This window comes from Pteronotus mesoamericanus, unplaced genomic scaffold (genome assembly GCF_021234165.1).
Source record: "Pteronotus mesoamericanus isolate MK-2021 breed Mesoamerican mustached bat unplaced genomic scaffold, CSHL_Meso_final contig_68, whole genome shotgun sequence".
Lineage (NCBI taxonomy): Eukaryota > Metazoa > Chordata > Mammalia > Chiroptera > Mormoopidae > Pteronotus > Pteronotus mesoamericanus.
The window spans coordinates 12424629-12441912 of record NW_026555234.1 but is presented as its reverse complement, the minus strand read 5'-3'; the positions used below and the strand labels follow the sequence as shown (position 1 = coordinate 12441912).

Here is a 17284-nt window from a genome sequence, read left to right as displayed (position 1 = left end):
TCCAATGATGGCAAACTTCCCTCGCTTCCTCCCCCGGCCCCTGGCCATTCTCAGGCCGGGGTCATGCTAATTCATCTGCTGGAAAGTCCTACTCCTCTCCTTCCCTCCCCAGCTCCTTGGCTGTGTGTTAACACCCAACAGAAATGTCACCTTCAAGGAGTCTTCGCTCATTCCCTCCTGTCTATCTTTACATCTCACATCCTTATGTCCTTTATTTCTCTCCCTCGCTCTGCCCCTAACACGTTGCCCATCTCTCTGTCATTACATGTCACCCATGGCGCCAGATGGGTTTCCTACCTCCCGCAGTGGACTGTGAGGATTGTACGAGGGCAGAGCTAGTGCTGAAGTCCCTGAGGATTCCAGCACCTGGCCTCAGGTGTCTGGCCAGTTTGCCATCTGACTCTCAAAGAACCAAATAAAATCGTTTTCATAACCAAGTGCTTTCTTCCACCATCAGTGCCATGATTCAGATATGTTAGCATCATTCATAAAAGCTTTTTAGCAATTTTTGGTGTTTTGAATTTAGCTGTATTGTATCCAGAAAGAACCAGTTCTTTAAACATTTCTTGACTGTAATTTAGAAATTAGTTTTTCTGTACATATTTCCTGTTTCCCTTATGTCAGGTATCTAGGGCTTTAGCCCTGTTGAGGTCCTTTTGATTTCCCAGACCAGTCCTCTGTGTCCTTTTGCTTTCTGCCCTTTTCCGGCCCCTCCCCTGCTGCCCTTCGGTGAGAATTCTTCCTCAGAGTTTGTCACTGCCTGTCAGTCCCGTGGTGCTTCGTTCATTCTCCAGAATAATTAGAGGCTGAGGTGATGGTGAGTTGAGTTTTAGGGAGAGAAGGCAGAGGAAATTGTGACTAAGAATGTGGTCCTTCTGCAGCCAGACAGCCTACGTGCACACCCTGCTGCCCTAGGAAATGGCTGTGCACACTTGGGCAAGTAACCTCTCTCGTGTCAGTCCCTCATCTGTTCCCTAGGAATCGTGAAGTGGTACTTAACTCAAAGGGTTAGTGAGAGGATTAAGTGAGGCAAATGTATAGGCATTTACAGCAGTGCTTGGCACAGAGTAAGCGTGTGAGAAATGTTAGTTCTTCTTCTTATTGTGGTCTCCCTCTAGTTAAATCGTGAATATTTGAGGGCAGTCACCGTGGCTCATTTCGTGTGTCTAGATTCTGCACAGTGCCGGGCACAGAGTAATGAAACATTCAGTAAATGTTGTTGAATAAAAATTAACAGCCATACTTAATTAGCAGTTAAAAAATTAATTCTAAAGGCAAACACAATCCCTGTTAATCTTTAGCAGTGAGATAATCAGAAGACGGTATATAGTTCAAAATGAATCGTACACTGTACACAAGAAAATAATTAGGATGTGTCATTATATTCATCCGTTTAAAACAGAGTGTGTAGCTGGTCAAGAAGCATGGAGAAATTAGTATTTTATTTTTTTAAATCATGTGGCTCTTTGACTCTTCCTAAGTTTATTGTTAGAATTGTATAGACTTAAACAAATTAGGATTTTAGGAAAATTTAATGTATTAATTATACGGTGGTATAACTGCAGATTGTTTTATAAAGAATGATGTTAAAATCTAGAAGTATTTGACTTAACATCACCTACGATACTTAACATTTTCTTCTTAGCTTAATGTCATTGTAAATAGAGAAATATACATGACTTTAGCAAATAAATTTTACCCTTTGTTAGTTTTCAGTATTGACATTAATACTAGAATTGAAGGAGAAAAACCACGATGAGGTTCTAGATTACCGTGGACAGTTAGTTCCTTGTCTGCCTCCCCCGCCTCCAGATAACCGCTCGCCACACGGCGACAGTGATAATGATTAAAATACCACCCACAATTCCATAGCCTTTTGTTCTTGTCATGGTCATGATTCCATTGGGTCCTCACATCTCTTTGTTAGAAAGACCAGTAGCTGTGTTTGGCAGATGAGGCTCAGAGAGGGAAACAAAACGGGAAAGTGTTAGGCAGCTGCGAAGCAGTGAATTGGGGACCCAAGTCCTAGCTCTGCGTTTCAAGTCCCATGTCCCTTTCTTCGTGGGTGCCATGGGAGCTTCTGGTAATAGATATTAGACACCAAAGACAGGTTCTTCCCAAAGGATTTTCAGAGAGATTTTCCTCATTTATTAGTTATAATTCATGTATTTATATCTATATCCATTGCTGTAATCTATACTTTAAAAACAAATATATGTTTAAATGAAATTAAAACCTCTGTGGTCCTTCACTTCAGGCCAAGTAGCAAAAGGCATAATCATGATAAATGTAAAAAATTAAATGAGGTTTTCTCAGTGATTTTTTTAAAATTAGATTTTTAACCTTTCCATAATAAATGATCAACGCTTCTCTCAAAAAATTAAATATACAGGTATTATATTCTTACTATAAAAGTCTAAACATTATTGATACAGCAGAAGTTTTTCTCTCTGGCTCCCCTAGGCTACCCTCTCTCCATCACAGGAAGCTGTAATTATTATTTAGTAATGTTCTTTATTGGACTCCTAAGGATAGGGTGGAAGCCGCAGGTACAGAACAGCCTTGAACGGAGCCCTCATTTCTCAGTGTGCTGTCCATACACCTGCGTGCTGGTGGTGGTTTGTTTTTAATTGTTGTTATTCTTTGATTGGTTTTGTAAGCTTAAACTTACGAAGCAAAAGTTTTTGGACTTCTGGAAATTATAGATGTCATTTTCTTTTTCAGCTCTCTTTTAGAAAATGTTGCTGTGATTTTTTAAGAATTTTGTTTATCCCGAGTAATACGTTCCCAGAGAGCTATGCTTTGTTTTCAACTCATTTTGTATTCAAGGATTTTATAATACTTAAGTTTTAATAAATATCTGGAATATAATGCTTTGTCAGTTTTTTCCCCTTTACGTTGATCTGTTGGTGTTTTCCCTTTTTTGAATGCCTCATTATATATACACTTAAAATAAATTTGTACACTTAACAGGAATTTACTACATTAATGAATGAGTTCATAACCCACCTTTTTCCCTACCAGATTATATTTGTGAGAATAGTAGAAACCTTTTTATGCGTTTTCTTAGGGGAAATATTACTAATATTTTCTTGAAACCTTCAGTTTAAAAGTAAGGTTCAAACTGCCAGCATTCAAACTGCCAAAATGCTTTCATTGAAGAGACATTCGTGGGTATCTGCTGTGTTCCAGGATTGTTCTAAGCATGGCAGTCAAAGACTAATTCTAAAAAGTATTCACTTGTTTAAGCAGAATCTTTTCAAAAACTAAACATGTCACACAGACTTACTAATTTTATAAACAATGGTCTACCTTTATCAGGTACAGCTACCAGGGCCGATTAGTTACATGAGGAGGGGCGTCTAGAAAAATAAATGAGAGTATCTAGTTGGAGGGGACAGTGAGTCACACTGTGATACTGCAAATACTAGTCGTGCCAGAGATGTGTGCAGAATGTTGCATGCGTCCAGAAGAGGGAGCAACTAATTGCAAAAGCAGTAGACTGAGGATTGATGTAATTAATCATCCAAAAAAAAGGGCCTATTTAAAGAGGACTTTGGAAAGCCTTTCTGGTGGCTGCCAGCAGCCTTCCTCATCCTGACCCGTCCTTTACCTTGCCAACACAATTATCTCGCTAAACATCAAATCCGCCTCGTTTGAGTTTGCCAGACAGAAGAATAGTAGCTCATTTCAGCCAGGGACACTGGCGTGTGCAGTATTTACAATGGTATAAAAACAAAAGAAGTCTCAAAAATTGAGAAATCTGATGTGGCTGAACTATATAGGTTGTGGTACAGGAAGTGTTAAAAGCTGAATTTGAGACAGATCTTCATCCAAACGACATGGTATACTTAAGACTTGGGGACAGTATTCTCTAATCATTCAAGAACCAAGATGTTGTTTTAAATTAAACCATATGATCACATTTATTTCTTAAGATGAAATTCCCTTGGCAATGTGAACATAGGGTTGGAGGGAGAGGGAGGTTGGTTGGTGCCAATGGAAAGACTGTGATAAATTCTTAAAATAAAGAATTTTGTTTTAGATACTTAATTATTTGCCTCCTGGGTTTATAGATTTATTTTTTTATTGAGTATTGAATAATTTATAGTTTAAGAATTTCTAATAAAGAAGTCTGAAAAACATTCAGTAATCAGCCAGCATCTTCTGTTGTTCCTATTGGCTACTATGTGTTTCTAAACATAATGTGTTTCTTAGTCTCAGAAAAACTTCTAAAAGAATTTGCTGAATCTAAGCTTCTATTATGTTTGCATAGTTTCTTTCTGTTGCTGTTTGACAGTTTGAATCCATCCTAAATCAACTTAAAGTTCCATAAACCCAAATTAATTATACTCACATTTGTGATATGCTACATTTGTACTTATTTACCAAATTTTGTCATCGTAAAATTGATATAAAGAGTGATCAGAGATTCCTGATCTGTTTAATGCTACCTACTTCAGCAATATATGTTACCATGGGAAAATTCACTCTGGTTTGAAGTTATTTCTTATTTACTTCCTGAACTTTGAAATAAAGTTGCATTTCTCTTTATTTTATACTTTGCTTTGATTTTATGTGGCCTTCAGATATTTCATGGAACTGATAAGTTTTAACTATTAAATTTTATGTATACATTTTAAAAAGTATTCACCATATAATTAGAAAATATTTGCAATTGTCTAAAATATTCTTTGTGGTTTCCACATGCTAATACTAATACGGCAACTTTTTTTTGTTGTTTTTTACATATTTTCAGAATACTATAGTAGAAGCATCTATTCAGCTTCCACCATCCCTGTTCTCACCAAAGCATAAAAGAGAAGTCCGCCCAGCTGACGACTCCGTCTATAAGCTCCAGCTCATCGCATTCCGCAACGGAAAGCTGTTTCCAGCCACGGGGAATTCCACACATTTGGCTGATGATGGGAAACGGCGTACGGTCGTCACCCCCGTGATTCTCACCAAAATAGGTTGCGTGACTCTATTATTCACTGTTCCTTCAACTGCTTACCGTTGTTCCTTCTTGTTTTAATGAGTCACTATAGAAGAAAGATATTGCACAGTACTATAGGTTGACGTTCAGTTGCTCACGAAGTTTGTTTCAGAAATACTTTTATTTCCCCTTTTTCTCCAGATGGTGTGAATATAGACAGCCACCACATCCCCGTTAATGTGACCCTGCGCCGGATCGCGCACGGAGCCGATGCCGTGGCTGCCCAGTGGGATTTCGATTTGCTGAACGGGCAAGGAGGCTGGAAGTCAGACGGCTGCCACATCCTCTACTCAGACGAGAATATCACCACCATTCAGTGCTACTCCCTCAGTAACTATGCAGTTTTAATGGTACGGCAGTTGTTCAATTTATGCATAAATATGAAGTCTCATTTTTTCCATATGCCTAGGTAAGCTCAAATGAAGATTTGTAAAAACACCTTGAACATGGATTGCTCCCTTTACATAAGAGGTGATGTTTGGTATAATTCAGATTATGAAGGGAAGTTGAGTTTGGAGCAAGTGACGTAGATTGCGTTGCATTTGGAATAGGAATTTTCAGTCACTCTGCAAGTGAACCAGTTCACCAAGACTTCGACCTTCAGATCTGGAGACATCTTGAGGTCTGTACAGTCCAGCTCTCAACCCAGGACGTGACTCGAAGCTTGCCCGAAGATAAGCCGTGGAGACCGACTTCCTCAGCCTCCTTTTGAATTAAGAGTACTGGTGGTAATTTCAGTTTAGTCACTGCAAGCAACAGTATCGACACAAATCACGTCTCTTCAATTTTAATGCTCATCAAGCCAGTGTTTTCTGTTATTTATCGTTATTAATGTTTGGTAAAGTCATTATTAATGTGTAAGGACAGGTCTCTTCCTAAATGAACTATTTATATGAATCTGATCCCTGGGCTAATAATTATGAAATCAACCGTGCTAATTTTTATTTTATATTATCGTTAGGATAAGATACTATCATCCTGGACTATCTGTACAAGTATTTAGAGTATAGTGGAAGGAATCCCTAATGAATCTAAAAGACAGTTCTCAGAAATGGCTTGAGGCCAGCCTGGGAGGGAGGACGCCCATGTTTTATTTCTGCCTTCAGCTCTGAATCTGTTATCTAGATAATATTTCATGAAAGCATTAGCTAGTCTTCAAATATGATACATTTTGCTTTTTGTGATTCATTCTTTTCTTGAAAAAAATTAAAGAGCCTTTACCACTAGAAATGATCTTAAAACAAACATGAATTAGAATAGGTTTTCCTCAACTTTTGTTTTTCCCTTTGCTCCTCAATTTAATATACCTTACCTGGCATACCTGTCCAACAGGAAGAGTAAATAGATTATTTAGCAGAGTGTAAGGCTTGTCTCTTCAATGACATCCATTCACGTGCATCCTTCATCCCAGGGGACGATGGGCACAGTCATACTATTTAGACTCAGCCGTGTTTATATAAGTCATTTATCAATTCTGGTTTAAAGTTGTGATGTGTTGATAGTTTAGGAATCTCCTCACATATATAAGACATTTTATTTCTGTTAAGTGTGAGTCTGGTTTCTGTAAATTCACATTTTATTAATTTGTAGTAACCTTTCAGATTAAAGCATGAAGTCTTAATGAAAGTATGAACATTTTCTCTTTCAGTTTAAACGTAGTGTCTTATTCAGGCTCTTGTTATAAAATAACCAGAAATTATGAAGTATTGAAGGAGAAATAATGGAGATACAGCATTGTCAGAAATTTATATAATAGTTAACTAGAAAAGGTTGGGAAAAATAAATGAAAAACAAAGTACACATTAAAAAGGCATTTTATAAGCTTCACTGGTAATGACATGGTACTATACTGTGTGAAACTTATTTTTATTTAATCTAATACCAGTTTAAAGCATCTATTTTTGAACTTCCTAGCTGTTCTTCTAAACTATTTAAATTAGTATAATCCCTTTCCAGAAGAAATAAGCTATTCTTTTATCTTTCATACTTTAATCTTTTAAAAAATGCAATATACAGTTCTTACAAGCTAAAATATAGTACTAAGGTTTTTATTCGTTATTTTCAAAGAATATCCTTTTGCCTTTCTTAAATATTACTGTGCCACCTAGAGGCAGCAATGTGAAATGTACCTAATATTGTTGACAAAGTTATAAGAAAATTAGTATGTGGGATTTTGAGAGTTGCTAATTAAACATTAAAGGCAGTTCAATGAAATCATACCTACTCTCAATTAAAGTAATGTCTAAAATAGAAGAAATGTCTCTTAAAAATTGGAAGTCAATATCTTTTTTTCCTTACCTGACACTATTTTGAGTAATAGATAGAGAACCCTGTATCTTAAAGTATGGTTTTATACAGTAAGTCTAAATTTCTGGGGGGTTTTCTCAGAAAGCCCATAAATTTTTTCCTGATCTGGTTTTAAAGAATTTCCTGATCTGGTTTTATAAATTGAGTCAAAAAGAATATATTTTGTTTGTACGTCTCAAACAGATACCGTAATTTGGTTCAGTAGACATTCTGCCATGACCCATTTTATCCTCAGGTCTCTGTGGGAGCCACAGAAAAAGTTAAAAGTTAAGCAGAAATTGAGCCTGTTTGAATTGGATGATCACAGGTAGCCAGCTGGATCAGGAAGAGCTAGGAGCTGGGCAGTAAGAGACAGAAGAAACTTAAATAGCAAGAAGGTAACGATTAGTGGCAAACCATTTATGTAGTGCTTAATACTTTAATTGGTAATAGCAGTGAAGATAAAATAATCTCTATACTTTGATTTCCCTTTGTTATTGTATTCACCTAGAAATCCATAAAACTAGAGAGCCCTCATTTGTTTTTACATCTCTGTAGTGTTGCTTTATATATTGTTTATATAAAACTTGCTGAGTGAAAGCAAACTTTGGTTTCATTTGCTCTGTAATGGAACAGGGGTGCTAGCCACGTTTCTGTTAAATAGGTACTGCATTCACATGGATCAAACATTTGATTATTACTACACAGTAATGTACGGTGAAAACTTGACTCCCACCTCCCTCTCCCGTCCTCGCATTTCTTTACAAAGTAGGCAACCACTAATATTAGCTTCTTGAATATTGTGGGAGAGAGTTTCAGGTTGATTGAAACAAAATGAATACATTTCCTTCCAATTTTACAGGAAGGTTACATGCTACGAATATTGTTTCAAATCATGCCCTTTTTTTTCCCTATGAAACTACACTTTGTGATGAGGGTGGTTTCCATGGACCGACAGATCCTCAGATGGTGAGACCTTATGATGACATGGTGGTGGAGATGGCAGTGGCGGATTTTCATTCCGCACGTGTGCCAGGCACCCTCCTGGAGCCTCCATATGCAGTCAGTTACTTGGCCATCGTGGACCTTTTGGACCTCATGGAGTCGTTATGCAGTAACTGTTACCACCCTCCCCGCTGCCCGTCTGCAGATGGAGAAACCGAGGCATGGAGAGCTTAAGCACCATGCCCTTATTTATAAATTTAGTTAGTGTTGGAATTGGGATTGGAGTTCTAACTTCAGAAATGTGGACTTCGTAATCACTTTACTCAACCTCCTTTCTCAGATCGTCTCACAGCAGTGTAAACGAGCTCCCTCGTTTGTTTTCGCCTTTGAATGTTATTTTTTGTCCCTACCATACTTTATTGAGATATCCTTCCATTTTGTTTATTTTCAATAATTTGCTTATACAGTATTATTTTGCACATTTAATAGAAAATCTGCAGGATAAATTCTCAAGTGGAATTGGTAATCAAAGGGGGACCCTCATTTTTCTCTTTTTTTGTTGTGAAATTGAGATACTGAGCAGAATGCACAGATCTTAAGTGTATGGCTTGCTGATATTTTTCCATTGAAAACACACATTTAGCTACTGTCAGAATTGAGATTCTACTTAGAGCACTCGGTAGCTCCCCCATGTTTCATTCTAGTTAACTCCCATCCTCATCTGAAGAGAGACGCACCCTTCTGATGCTGATCACAACAGATGATTTTTGCTTTATATGATTAGAATTGCACAGTATGTACTTTCTTGTGTCCGGTGTCTTTCCCATGACTTATGTCTGTGAGATTTATCATTATTTTTGCAAGTAGCAGCATTCTTACATAGTAATCCGTTATATGAAAATACCCAAACGTGTGCATTCTACTGTGGATGGACATTTGAGCTGTTGCTAGGTTCTGGCTCTCAAGAAAATGCTGCTATGATTATTCATGTACATGTTTTTTGATGGAATGAAATTGCTGGATTGTAGGTTATCCCTATCTTTAGAATTAGTAGATAATACCTTACAGTTGACCAAAGTGGTCATGTTGGTTTTATGGTCTGACCCATAATGAGGGTTAGTTGCTTCACATCCTTGCCAGTGCTTAGTATTCTAACTCTTTAATTTTAGTCTTTGGTGCTGGTGTTATGATATATCATTGTGGTTTTAATTTGCCTTCCTCTGCTGACTCATGATGCTGAGCACCCCTTCAATTTCTTACGGTCAGTTTGGGTATCCTTTTTTTGTGACATTCTTGCTCAAGTCTTGCCATTTTTAAAATTATGTTTGACCTTTTTTCCTTTGGACATACCGCTCTATATAGGTGTATAGCATAATGACTTGAAACACACACACACACACACACACATTTTTTTTACTTCGCATCCTGGTGAGATTAGAGAATTACTAGTTTATAATTATCCTTGTTATTGATAGGATACTAATGAAATCTTTAAAACTGCCAGTGATTTTATATATAGTCATTCTCAGGCTAAAAATACCTTGGAAGTATGTGACTCTCTGTCAAGGAGACAAAGATTTTCAAGTCTCCTTTCCCTTATTTGGGTCCTCAATAATACTCATCTTTGTGATTTTTGAGCACACTTGCAAATGTTCTAATACTACTGAATGTCTCTGGACAGCTTTACTTTTTGGCTCCTCGCTGTTATTTCCTTCGACTGTACTGGATAGGAAGAGGAAGAGTGACTAAGATCACTGTTTAGCTTAGTGACGGGCTGTTGTCCTGCAGACACCGGCGGCAGAGACTGTCTGACACTGTGCTTCTGTGACTGCCTCTCACTTTTTCTTCTCACGGGTGTCTCCTAGTGGCCATTTTTGGACAGTGCATTTAGTAATGTGTTGGTTATAGTAGCACAAAACCTATGTTTGTTTACTAGTATAATTAAAAATGACTTTGATTCAGATTTCAGCTTTAGCTCTTTTTTTGAGCTCTTTAACATCTTTCCCATCCCAATTTTCTCAACTGTCTTAAAGAGTCTTATAGTCTCAAGAATTCTGTGTCACCAGGACAGGTTTTTCGTATCTTACTTGTTCTCTCTGTACCAGGGACCTGTAAACGCCAGCAAACGTGGGACCCACAGGCCCAGTTTGGTCATTGCTGGGTTTTTTTGTTTGTTTTTGTTTTTAATGCTGGAAAACTAAGAGTGATTTGAAAATTGTTATGGTCAGTGGCTAATAAGTACCTGCATAGTAGCCTTGGCTTGCCTCTTGGCATGCAAAGCCTAAAACATTTACTACCTGTCACGGGTTCTCTTGCACTGGGGCAGGTCAGTTTGTTGTGACAACCAGGAATGTCCCTGGAGAAGCAGTGCCCTCTGTGACTGGCGATGGAGGACTTGTGCTTTCCTCCAGGCGTGACTTTGAATTCGTTGTCACTGCCCTCTGATTCAAAATCCAGTTTCTTTCTTGTACTGTGTCACATTCATTTGGCTTTGGAACATTTTTGTTTGGAATATTTGGCTTTGGAACATTTGGAACTCTTTTAAACATGAGTATTACATACAATATATAATACATTTTGGGAACTGAATGGGATCAGATAATATCCAGGTACCTCTGTTGTGCTACACTCTGCCAAGGTCTGTGGAAGGCACGTTCACACACCCTCCTCAGACCCTTACCCCAGACCTGACGGACATTGGTGGTGTCTCCAGGTGTCACTGCCCCAAAATTACACAGCTAGCAAGAAAGTGACCATGTGTTATTGAACAGTTCCCAGAGGAATGTGAATAGCCTATAGGCCAAATCCTAGGTATTAGAAGTTTATTCTCTATTATTCATTCTGCACTGGAATAGACACAGGAATTGAGGGAGAATGTGTCTACTCTTAACTAATATCCAACTGGTTCTCATTGCCCCAGTTTTGTTTTTTTTTTAAATTTTTCCCCTCATAATCTGGACTGTCATGAGAATGAAAATACAGTGAGACCACATACCACAGACTAATCTTGTAAGCATCTCACAAGGGCCAGTTGTTCCCAATTCCTGGTGATAAGACTGCTTCTCTTGTATTTTCCTTTTTAAGAGGTTTTGCTAGAATGTGTTTGTGTTCTTAGTTTACACACTGTCAGCCCTCAAGGGCTGTGACTACATTCTGCATTTTCCTGAATATCCGGAGCTTGGCATAGCTGCTGGTCACGGCGGGCACTCCCTGACCGTTTGTCAGACACGCAGACGCATCCCAGGTTTGGGGCTCATTGCAGTGCAGGGGAGCACGAGTGTTCCGTGTTGTGCCTTCCGTGTCCCATTAACTGACGTTCGTCAGGCTCTGGGGGATCTCTGTTCATCACCTGGGACAGTGAGGGACTCATTAAGATGTTCCGGTTTGATCCATTTTGATCTATAATCATATATTGCCACTTTGCAATTCTGTCACGGGCAGATTTGCCCCTTTCTTTCTGACACCATTGAGGCCATCTTCCGTTTTCCTGTCTGTCATCTGTTCACATCTGTTTTCCATCCGGCCTTCCTCCTCTCAGGTCTCAAGCGTTCAGAGTCCATTGGCAAAGATAACTTAGTGGCGGGGGGTGGGGAGTCTACAGCTTTGACTCCTGCCACCCCCGTGCTCTGGCACAGTGGCCAGGGCCAGGGCTGGAGGCTTCTTCCCAACCTCCGCTGGTCCTTTATAAGGAAGGGAGCCTTAAGATGTCTGTTTCCTTTTTGGAGGTGCTGTCTACACTGTGTGGGGGAGCACAGACTTGGCAGCCACCCTCCTCTTCATCTAATCCTCAAGGATTTAACCTCTTCGTGTGTCAGTTTTTCAGGCTAAATATAGGCCAACCCTATATCTAGCTCCTGGGGTTACTCTGTGTAAAGTGCTTGCACAGTGTCCAGATTATGGTCAGTGCTATGTAAGTGACCTGCTGTTACTGTTCACACTAACTGATTGTTGAACAGTAACAGCAAGTCGCTTACATAGCACTGACCATAACCAGGCTGCCCTTCCCTTCCTCAGACATTATTGTGATCTCATTGTGCCCCCCTGTGACTTTCAGCTCTTCAGGGACAGGAACCACGTCTTATTACTATTATGTCCCCTGCGCCGCACACAGTGTTTGGTCTGTTCGTATTTGCTGAACTTAACTTGACTGCAGGTGATTAGCGAAGCCTAGTTAGGCTTTGTTGATTTAGAGATACTGCTGTCTTCTGCTGTAACAGCTGGTGAACATGGAGAGTGATAAGTGGGCTGAAAGGGCATTAAAGGGTGGAATCTGTAGCCGGGGCTTCTAAGTCACCCACATGTGGGCTGTTGTTCTCTCTCCATTGACCTTGTAGCGCTTTTACGGAGCAAATGTAGGGCAACAGTAGTCTAGGGTAGAACACGAGTGTATGTGCACACACCCCCTATACACACCCACGCATGAATCCCATAAGTATTTATCACAGTGGAAGTTAGGAAAGCTAAGTAAGGTGTGAGGAAAATGGCACAACACATTGGCCCTTGAATAAAATATGAAGAATGTGTGTTCATTACTGGAGAAAATCTCAGTAGTCTACATCCAGAAACATGCAAAACATGCAGCTAGAATGATGCTTTTTTTCCCCTTCAGGATTTGACGGGATCTGAGCTGTACACCCAGGCCGCCAGCCTCCTGCACCCGGTGGTCTATACGACGGCTATCATCCTCCTCTTATGCCTCTTGGCGGTCATCGTCAGTTACATGTACCACCACAGGTAAGAATAAAGCTTGACAAGGGCAGGACTTTGATTTTAGAGGAGTTTATTCCACACTTAATTAAGATAACACTTGAGTTTTATAGTATGCCACCTTTCCAAAGTAAGAACGGTTACTTTGAAAGACCTACAAGCTTTGTTCATCCCGTGAAGTTTGAGACGTAAATAATTCGTACGTAGGATGGTCGGTTCCTCTTTGGTAGCATCCAGTCAGTTTTCTGGGTTTGGATCAGGGAGAGAATGTGGGAGGCCTGGGTGGGATGCCGGGAGGGCGGGCAGGGGAGCAGCCGGGGGAGAGGTCGTGTGCAGACTTGGTACTGGAGAGGCGCCTTCCAGGGCCGGACTGTGCTATCATTTCTGGTGTGTGACTTTTTCCCTGCTGTGATCTTCTTTATTTTATAGATGGCATTTTTAAGAAAGTTTGTGGCATTTAAGCACAGGATATGGTTTTTGTTAATTGGAGGCAGAACACCAGGAACTTTCATTTTATGGTAGGAAATAGTGAACTGAAAGAGTTCACTAAGCAGAAACTTCCTTTATAAGAGGTTTTGCTAGAATGTGTTTTCCTGGAATGTATTTAAGCTGAACCTATATGGCATTTCTTGACATTTAGTTAAGAAACAAGAGGAGATTTTGATATTACAATAAAAGAAAGAAAGAAAGACTTCAACATTTTATTAGGAAAGGCCAAGAAGAAAGGCACTAAGCACTCGTAGGTCAGGGAAATAGAGATTGGCACCTTGCAGAAATCTCTAGGAAGCAAGCAAGTAATTCAGCTGTCATAAGACAGCGGAACTAACAGAAGCTCACATGTTTCTTATTATGGAGAATTTCTTTAGCCTTTAGTGGGGGCAGTAGTTCCATATATGGCTTGTCTTTTTCATGTGTCAAGTGAAACATTAAGAAACTATTAAGTTAAATGACTTCTCAAAATGTACATGTGCTTGTCTCTCTGTCTGATAGTGTTATGTTTTTTTAAATAAAATGCAGCATGTATTTATTTATTTATTTATATTTTAAAAATATTTTATTGATTATGCTATTACAGGTGTCCCATTTTTTGCCTCTCCTTTATTCCCCTCAACCCTATACCGTACCCCTCCCCAGCATTCCCCCCAGTTCATGTCCATGGGTTGTACATAGAAGTTTTTTATACATTCCTTATACAATTCTTAACCTCCCCCTGTCTATTTTGTACCTACTGTTTATGTTTAAGCATTTAAATTTGGCATTTTATACTATTGGAGTTATTAACTTGAAGGCAAATATTGTAGTGACTTGCCTCAAGTGTACTAGCCTGAATATAAATATTCTCCTTTTTCTTTTAACAGTTTGATTAGGATCAGTCTCAAGGGCTGGCACATGCTTGTGAACTTGTGCTTCCACATTTTCCTGACCTGTGTGGTCTTTGTGGGAGGAATAACCCAAACCAGAAATGCCAGCGTTTGCCAAGCGGTAAGTCCTAGTGAAAAACTGAATTGGAAAACAGTAATGATATTGGAAAGTAATTTCATATGTTTCATAAACTACCATAGAAGGAAAATTGTTTCCTTAAAGTTTTTTTTTCCTTTAAGTTGAGCTGAATGTTTGTCACTTAGTCTGCCATTATACTTCAGGTTTTGAATTGTCAGTTCTTAATGGAACATGTGACTTATGGAGCTTGTTTCTTTATCTTTGGGAATTCACCGCCAATTGTTATGTCTGTTATAATGCTGAACATTTAATTTAAAAATTTTACCAAATCCTGACATTGCTGAAGGAGAAACAGCATTTTCTGACAGTAGGATTTTAAAAATTATTTCATTTATTGATGAAAACAATAGGAATAAGAAAAAGATTTAACTGTAAGAGATAAAAAGAAGCTTCCTAAGTGTGGTAAATATGAAGAATTAAAAAATGTCAACTTTTAATTTTAAATAAATTATTACGTATGTAGCCTTAGTAAGTAGTATTCTTGCAGAATAAGTATAAAGAATGAAGCTATTTAATATATGAATAAAATATATGTAAATTTTTATACCCGTATTTGCATATTGTTTTGATGTGTGTGATAGCAAGCAACATAGTAATTAAGAGTTCAGGCTGCCTAGATTTGGATCTCAGTTCTGTTTACTAACTATGTTTTTATGAGCAATTTACTTATCCTTTTTTTTTTAATTGCAACGAGCATATAACAAAATGTATCCTCTTATCAAATTTTTCAGTGTACAGTATCATATTCACTGTTAAGTATAGCAGATCCCTAGAACTTTTTCATCTTGCACGATTGCAACTCAACCCCCGCGGACTAGCAGCTCTCCAGTGCCCTCACCCCCGCTCCTGACAGCCACCATCCTACTTTCTGCTTCTCCATCACCTTGACTACGTAGATACCTCCTTTCAGTGGACTCATGAAGTATTTTTTTGTTCTGCGACTGGCTTAGATCACTTAGCATAATGTCCTCAGAGTTCATTCATATCTTGTGTGTGACAGGATTTCCTTCTTTTTAAATAGCCGAATAATACCCCATTGTATGCATGTACCACATTTCCTTTTTCCATTCGTCTGTCAAGAGACATTTAGGTTGTTTCCACCTCTTGGCTATGTGAATAATGCTGCAAGGTACTTAGGCATATGGATAAGTTTTCATTTCAATATTTAACTTTTCTGTGTCTCTGTTTTTTCACCTGTAATTTGGGAATAATAATTGAGTTGTTGTCAGGTGATATGATTATTTATATAAAAAAGACCCCACAGTAATTTACAGGAAAATTATTTGAAATAATAAGAAAGTTTAGCACAGAGTAAATGTAAGTTTATTATAAAATTTTTTTCTGCTATTCAGAAGTGCAATTAGGAGAAAACTTAATTAATGAGAAGATACCATTTATATGGTATCAAAGAATATCAAGTACTTAGAAATAATAAAAGATGTTCAAGATTTACAGGTTAAGTTTTAATATGTAATAAGAAGACATAAATGGAAAGATACACTAGGCCCAAAGATAGGAAGAGTTACTATCAGAAAGAGGCAGGTTCTTCTATAAATATGAATGAAGAGAACTTTTCGTTCAACTCAACAAATGGTGTTTGTACACACAGCCCCAGGGAAAAGCTCGAGACTGAAAATCTGCCTTCGTAAGTGGAGGGCAGGGACGGACGGAAGAGAGGCCACTGCAACCTGGCAATTAACTGAGTTTCTTAAGGGAAACTTACATATGAAGTGTGCTTTGGGTGGCTCCAAGATGACTTGAGTACTCTCCCCACCGCTTGGCAGGTGCCAAAGAGTTAGATAAAACAGGGCAGGTTGGCCAGCAGTACTGGTATGTGACCAGTCCCAGGTGCAGGAAAATGCCTCCCATGCTTGACCAGGTCTGGACAATGGCCTGTTCCCGGAAGCAGCACGCCATGGGACGTGGGAGAGGGGCTGGCCTACGTCAGCAGGAAAGCACCCGGTACGAGGGATCGGACAGCCTCTGAGGAGGCGGCAGAAGCAATCTCCATTCTGGCGCCCGTCGAGCTCGTGGATCTGGCAGGAATCACATCCTGAACAGTCTCTCTTCCGCAAATGGTTTAAAGATTTATGTGAAAGTAAAGGACCAACGATATCCAGGGCACTTCTGAAAAAGAAGTATAAAGTGGGGAGGTTGTCCTTCTAGTAACCAGGGCTCATTAAGCTAACTGTAATTGAAACTGTAACATTTGGCTTAGGGGTCGTAAGTTGACCAATGCAATGGAGTAGACAGGCCAGAAGCAGACCCGTGTGGAACTTTGATACGATAGGTTGGGTACAGAGAGCCCGCTGTACAGTAAAGGGAGCTGAGGAAAGTCCATTTGGAAAAAAATGGAAATGGATCTATGCCTTGTGCCATATGTTAAAAAAAAAAAAAAAAAAAGTCCAAACATGCCCAAACCAAAAATGTTAAAATTTACATTTGATGATATCACAGTTCTTGGGGTAAGTAGGAGTTTCTTAAATATGACACTAATAACACATTGACTAGAAAAGAGATAAATTTGATTAAATTAAAAATAAGAGCTTTTGTTAAGATTCTTTAACAAAAGTGAAAACACAAGATGGTATTCTCCATACATACTACTGACAGCATTAGAATAAAAATATATTAAAAATATAATCAATGAGAAGACCACCGAAAACCCAGTAGGAAAAAAGAAGACAACATGAGAGTAAATACACAGGGTCTGTATATGCATAAATGGTGTTCCACATCATCGGTGGTCATGGAAATGCAAATTAAGACCACAGATAGCCACCATGTTAAGCCTTTTCTGTGGGCAAAATTCTAGCTTGACAGTGCCGAGCATTGAGCATGTGGACCCAC

The 17284-nt window shown here is 38.9% G+C and overlaps 1 protein-coding gene across 1 annotated transcript in view; it reads left to right on the top strand.

The window, feature by feature from the left end:
- ADGRA3 (adhesion G protein-coupled receptor A3) overlaps positions 1–17284 on the top strand; it is a 102749-nt gene that overhangs the window by 73477 nt on the left and 11988 nt on the right. The window contains exons 13-16 of the mRNA XM_054581992.1: positions 4760–4973; positions 5138–5346; positions 12837–12961; positions 14293–14416. Coding sequence (XP_054437967.1) covers positions 4760–4973; positions 5138–5346; positions 12837–12961; positions 14293–14416 — 672 coding nt within the window. The remainder of the gene's footprint in view (positions 1–4759; positions 4974–5137; positions 5347–12836; positions 12962–14292; positions 14417–17284) is intronic.